The following is a 6,336-nucleotide window of genomic DNA, read 5'->3' as shown; positions in this document are numbered from 1 at the left end:
CCAACAAAGTGAGGCCATTTTTACGGAGTGAGGACATTTTGGCCGGTCCTCACTTTGTTTTCATTGAAATCACTTCCTTTGGTTGCTATAACATGCTATACTCAATTTGTCAAAAAAAAGTAATTCACATTTTGGACGACATAGTATAGTATGATGTTTTTGTCAAATTTTGAACCAAAAATTTTGGGTCAAATTTTTTTTGTCAACGATTTTTTTCAAATTTTTGACGACATAGTGTAGTATGACGTTTTTGTCAAATTTTGAACCAAAAATTTTGGGTCAATTTTTTTTTTGTCAACGATTTTTTTCAAATTTTTGACGACATAGTGTAGTATGATGTTTTTGTCAAATTTTGAACCAAAAATTTTGGGTCAAATTATTTTTTTCTAATTTTGGACGACATATTATAGTATGATGTTTTTTTCAAATTTTGGAGCAAAAATTTTTGTAAATTTTTTTTTCACATTTTGGACGACATAGTATAGTATGACGTTTTTGTCAAAATTTGGAGCAAAATTTTTTGTCAATTTTTTTTTTCAAATTTTGGAATACAGTATATCATGACGTTTTTGGCAACTTTTGAACCAAAAATTTTGGGTCAAATTTTTTTGGTCAAAGATTTTTTTCAAATTTTGGAAGACATAGTATAGTATGACGTTTTTGTCAAAATTTGGAGCAAAATTTTTTGTCAATTTTTTTTTTCAAATTTTGGAATACAGTATAGTATGACGTTTTTGTCAAATTTTGAACCCAAATTTTTTGGTCAAAGATTTTTTCACATTTTGGACGACACATGACGTTTTTGTCAAATTTTGGTACAAAAAAAAAAAAAAAAACTAAAAGTTTTGCTCTGGGGCTCCACCTGCAGACATGTTGTACTGCAACCAGTAGTTCTTTGTAGATGTCATTCATGAAGTAGATATTTGTAATTGTGTTGATTTATAAAGTGGAAATGCTGGTCCTCACTTTGTCAGCAACCCAGTCCTCAGTATGCAGCAAGTACAAGAATGTGTGTGTGTGTGTGTGTGTGTGTGTGTGTGTGTGTGTGTGTGTGTGTGTGTGTGTGTGTGTGTGTGTGTGTGTGTGTGTGTGTGTGTGTGTGTGTGTGTGTGTGTGTGTGTGTGTGTGTGTGTGTGTGTGTGTGTGTGTGTGTGTGTTGAGCCAGATGGGCTGTGTGCTCAAGGACAGTGCAGTTTTGGGAGTGACTCAGTGAGCTGAGGACCTGAGGACCTGAGCCAGCCAACGCATACTGTGAATTCACCATGCAGTAACGAGAATAGTGGGGGGAGGGGGGTGTTTAGGAATAGGGTTTCAGATTTAAAAAAAAAAGAAAAAAAAAAGAAGATGTTATTGTGACTGTAAACTACAGATTAGTCGAGAATCAAACACTGAATATGCATATTTACAAATATAAGGCCCCTTTAGAAAATGTCAGGGTGAACTTTGAGTTGCTCTCTCTGGGGTTGTATGGGGAGTGTTGCAGATGGGGGGGGGGGGGAGTGGATGGTGGAGTGAGTGATGGCGGGGTTAAGAGAACACAGGGCGCTGATGCATACTCCACATTCCTCAGGTGTTGTCAGCATAGCTCGCTCCGTAATTACCTCTCTGTGAAAAACACATGCACAAAGACACACTTTAATAGGCAAAAGCAAAAGGGCAGCACCCAGGAGAGGCTGTTAGGGGGAGATGTCAGAGGCAGATAGGGCAGGGGGCTACGTTCACATTTACATGTATTTGTTTATTTGTTTGGAATGAGTGAGTGTGCACCAGAGTACAAACCTGCAGGTGTGCATGTAGTGCAGCTGCAGCAGCAGCAGCAGTCAGCAGCTTGATTTATGCAGGGATCCGTCTTCTCTCAAGGATATTCACAGGTTGGGTGCAGAAGCTGTAGCCAAGCAGACACACAAGATATTTCTTAGAGGTTTGCAGACAGGTGGTAGATGGTCACGATCCTCCCATTCTGCTTTTCATGGTTTCTTTCCGATATGTCATCACTTCCAATACGGTTGAAGATGAAGCAGGTTCTCCCCGTCTCCCCCCACACTTTGCTCTCTTTGCCTTCGCCTCTCTCTCTCTCTGCGTCTCCTTGGCATGCTTGCTCAAAGCTGAGGGATTGTGTGCAGATGTGCCTGGAGAGAGTCCAGCCATTCTGCCCTGGGAGAACATGTGGTCTGGGAGTGTTTACGCTGGCACTCTTTCAAGCTGTCTCCCACACAGCATGCTGGCGTCTGTCTCTCCTGGATGACAGTGCTCGACCCTCCTCCCACAAAAGGGGGCATTCTCAGGTTAAAGGCAACACGAGCAATCACGTCGATTCACTTGTGTTGACAAACAGGAGACGCTGCAAAGCAAATAAAAAAGCAAAACACATTGTCTTTCCCAATGGATATGAGAGGTATTATTTTAATACATGCCAAAAAAAGAAGCACATTTAAAATGCAGCTATTCTAATTATGTTTCCACAGCTCTGGCTGTTTTTTTTCATTTTGTTTTTATCCCGAGGGTTTGGTTTTTGGAACTTCATGCATGTTTTTCACAGATTTTTTACATATTTCACATTCTGGCTCTAAGTAAACACATATATATATATATATATATATATATATATATGTGTATATATATGTGTGTGTATATATACATGAAAGTCACATTTATTCTCAACACCAGTGGCAGTAAGGTCACTGTCAATGTATGTAGTGTAAAATATTAGATTAAAGATTAAACGACAGCTGTAAAACACCGTTTTAAATTGGCATGGATCTGAATAAAAAGCATTCCAGTTGTGGAAATGTTCCTCTTATGATCCAATTTTAACTAAATGGAACTTTGAACAGAACTTCCTGTGACACTGAGTCGTGTTACTTGAATCTATTGTTAAATGAGGGGAAGAAAAAAAATCTCTCCATAATATAAGTATTCAGTGCCCCCTGCAGGTTTACATGGGTCATGATAATACTCAGTCAGAAATTCATCACCAGTTTAATTTTGTTTTGTTCAAATCAATAAATTATTTATCATCAAGTTTACATTTTATTGTTTTATTTATTTGCTGTCATTTGTGTAAAATGACAGCAAATAAATAACATAATGAAGCTTTAGAAATTAGTCTTTTGGAAAATTGCCTTCTAAAATAATTATGTGTGTGATAAACCTGGGGAGATATACTGAAGATGGGGTCCGTGTCTCAAGACATGGATGATGTAGAGACATAAAATAGAGTTGTTTCACTATTATTTTCCCTTGAAGCCGAGAAGCTCTTCACCACTAGGGGGCGCGTTTTAGGGGAGAATGCAGTTTGAACAGCCTACCTAGCATTCTTATGCAGATTGATTTATAAACTGCAGATGCTGAGTGGGCTACACATGACAAAAAGACACAAGAAAATAAATCATACATGCAGTTTACAGTTAACAGGCAATACGTTTTTATTGACATCAGTTTGTAAATGAAAATTCAACCATTTGAAACTGCAAGCATAGCACATTTTAAACAGCCTGTAGGCATTTAATATAGGTTATAACACAATTGCTATGTATATGTATATATACATATACATATATATATATATACATGTATATATAAATACATAAGTACAGTGTGGAGTGTATATTTTTATTCTATATATATTGCGTATCTTGCTGCTGCTGCTACATTCTAATTTCCTAGTTTAGGATTAATAAAATACATACATTCAATTCAATTATAGAGTCTTCTAGCTACAGACAGACAGGACAGAGTGTCCCTAAGCAGACACAACACTTTAACTTTACCTTTGTGTCCATTAACGCACTAAAGACCACACAAACAGGCCTTGTTACTTTTGTCTTATTGCCATTATGTCCTGTGTTACCTTAACATCACTCAAACACAACATATTTTATGGCTCATTATTGTAGGCTTTATATGTTGTTTAACTAGTTAAAGGCGCCATATGTAAGAATGTGGCCAAAAGCAGTTACTACACTCAAATTCAAAATACTGAGGTCTTTTAGGTTTAGTTTTCTCCGCCATTGTAGCTCAGACGTAACTGGCAACCCGTGGTGGCTCGGCAGCTGAGACTCTACTGACTGCAATGATTGGTAGATGGCGGTAGGTGGCGCCACATGCCAAAACATGATTTCAAAACATAAACATGATTTGCAGTCTGCAAAATATAGTTTTTAATGCGAATATTTTGGCTGTACTGTTGTTGTTGGTGAGTTCAGTTTGTTATATGAACATTATTCCTGAGTCTCTGTGACATATTAGGAGGATCTTATGGCCAGTTGCTTTAGATTTATTACATAATGTACCTTTAATTAATCAACTCATCATTCAGCTGTGTAGTAGTAGTGATGAGTTCCTGAGCAGAGGCGCAGCTTGTGAACAGGCAAGGCAGGGGCTTGGGGCCCCGAGCTGATAAGGGGCCCCCGACACTCGGAGCCTGAGGACTGTTTTTACTGAAATGTGCAGTGACCAGCCGCATCCCAGTCCCCCTTAAAAAAACAATGGGCGATTTTCAATGACATCTCAGTGGGTAACCTCCCTAAAGGGGCCCCACCTCACGTTAACCTGTGTGAAGTTATCGTTCTGCAAGTTGGAAAATGAAAAGGATTATTTACAGTGTAATGCATATATTTTTTACTAAGTTTATATATATATTTTTTAAAAGCTATCTACAGTATTTTATTGTTCTTTACGTTTATATTTTCACATACTTTTTAATTACAAGGTTTTTCCATGTTATTTCATTCATTTCGAGAAAAAACAATATTTTGAACTCATACATTTTTCATTGGTGTCAGATTATTTATAACATAATGATGTGATGAACACTGGTTGGAAGGGCCCCCTGGGAATTTTTGCTTAGAGCCCCTACAGACTCTAGAATCGCCCCTGTTCCTGAGGACATAATGAAACTGACATGAATAGTGAAGGCCACTAGGGGTCAGAAGAGCGCTGTTGAGCCAATGTGTTTGATCCTGGGGCACCAGTTGCAGCCCTCCCTCTCTCTCTCCCTCTCTCCCGCCCCCACGCTTGTTGAAAAAGAGCATGAAATAGGAGAAAAGGAGGTGTGTTGGAGCATGCGCACAGCGCGCTCGCCGCTTTGGTTATCCCACTTTTTGAGGAGCCGAGCGTTACGTCACAGACTCGTCCACACATCCACACTCACTCACTCACTCACACACACACACACACACACACACACATTGCTGGAGCTGGAGAGGTCCACCATCCACTCATGCAGCCACAAGCTCACGGGGAAAGAAGCATCAGCGCCACCGCGAGCGAGCGAGAAAAAACAAACAAACAAACAACGCGTGTACTTTTTTTTTTTTTTTTTTGGTAATTTGTTGAGCTCGGCGCGGAATGAGCTGAGGCTGAGCCGAGCTGTGCTGTGCTGAGCGGAGCCGGCGGCTGCAGCGCGTCCCTGCGAGAGGACAATTGTAGCGGCATGGTGTGGTGAAGCAGAGGGAGAGCAACACAAAGGTTACACTGTCTGTGCATCATGTTTGAATGATCAATCAGAAATATACATGACTGTGCTGCTGCTGCTGCTGCATCGCTGAACGCCTCACCGAGGACCTACTGTATCTACTCTCCATTGATTGTGGAAAAGCCGTGCTGAGCTGAGCTGAGCCGAGCTGAGGGCGCAGCCGAGCGGACAATCACACCCGAACCGACCGAGGCGGTTCGGATGAGGTGGTGGATCGGGTTGTTTGCGTCTGAAAATCCAGCCAACTTCCCCCCGATTCCTTTCTAACGGCAGTGGCAGCATCGGGCATCGCTCTGGAGATGGCGATGAGGTGCTTCTACTTGGGATTTATTATACTCCACTTGGGGATCGTCTCTCCTAACGGTGCCACCATAGGTAAGAAGAAGAAGAAGAAGAAAGCCTGTTGTTGATGGTTGATACTCGAGGAAAGGAGAAGCACTTTTGTGTGTGTGTGTGTTTGTGTTTTTGTGTGTGCAGGCCTGTGCTCACCAGAGTTGTCTGTCTTCATGATAACAGTGTGTGTGTGTGCCACAAAGCTGCGTCTCCATAATTATAAGAAAGCCTTTAATCAGAGAAAGTCGCGCACAAATGAGCAGTGGCCTAAGAATCTGACTGCGTTTCTTTTTGTGTGTGTGTGTGTGTGAGAGAGAGTGAGATCTCCTGTCTGTGTGTGAGCAGACAGAATGGGCCTGTGAGGATGCCAGACACACTGAGCTTAGTCACACTCACAGTTGCAATATCCAGCAGCAGCAGCAGGTAAAAAAAAAAAAAAAAAAAGGGGCTATCGCAACGCTTTCACTCAGACTGAGCTGCAGCGATCGTTTCTGCTGCGACAAAATGGCTTTTATGAAGATGAATAA

At 40.7% G+C, this 6,336-nt stretch overlaps 1 protein-coding gene across 1 annotated transcript in view; it reads left to right on the top strand.

Moving 5' to 3' along the window:
- Positions 1–5,775: 5,775 nt before the first annotated feature.
- The window catches only part of LOC310931815 (low-density lipoprotein receptor-related protein 1-like), a gene marked incomplete at its 5' end in the record, with an annotated part of 87,435 nt that continues 86,874 nt past the window's right edge, over positions 5,776–6,336 (top strand). Inside the window, one exon of the mRNA XM_083895044.1 lies at positions 5,776–5,851. Coding sequence (XP_083751170.1) covers positions 5,776–5,851 — 76 coding nt within the window. The remainder of the gene's footprint in view (positions 5,852–6,336) is intronic.

Source organism: Microchirus variegatus (assembly GCF_963457635.1).
Source record: "Microchirus variegatus genome assembly, chromosome: 9".
Classification (NCBI taxonomy): domain Eukaryota; kingdom Metazoa; phylum Chordata; class Actinopteri; order Pleuronectiformes; family Soleidae; genus Microchirus; species Microchirus variegatus.
The sequence above is the reverse complement of the archived record's forward strand: the minus strand, read 5'-3'. Positions and strand labels throughout refer to the sequence as shown.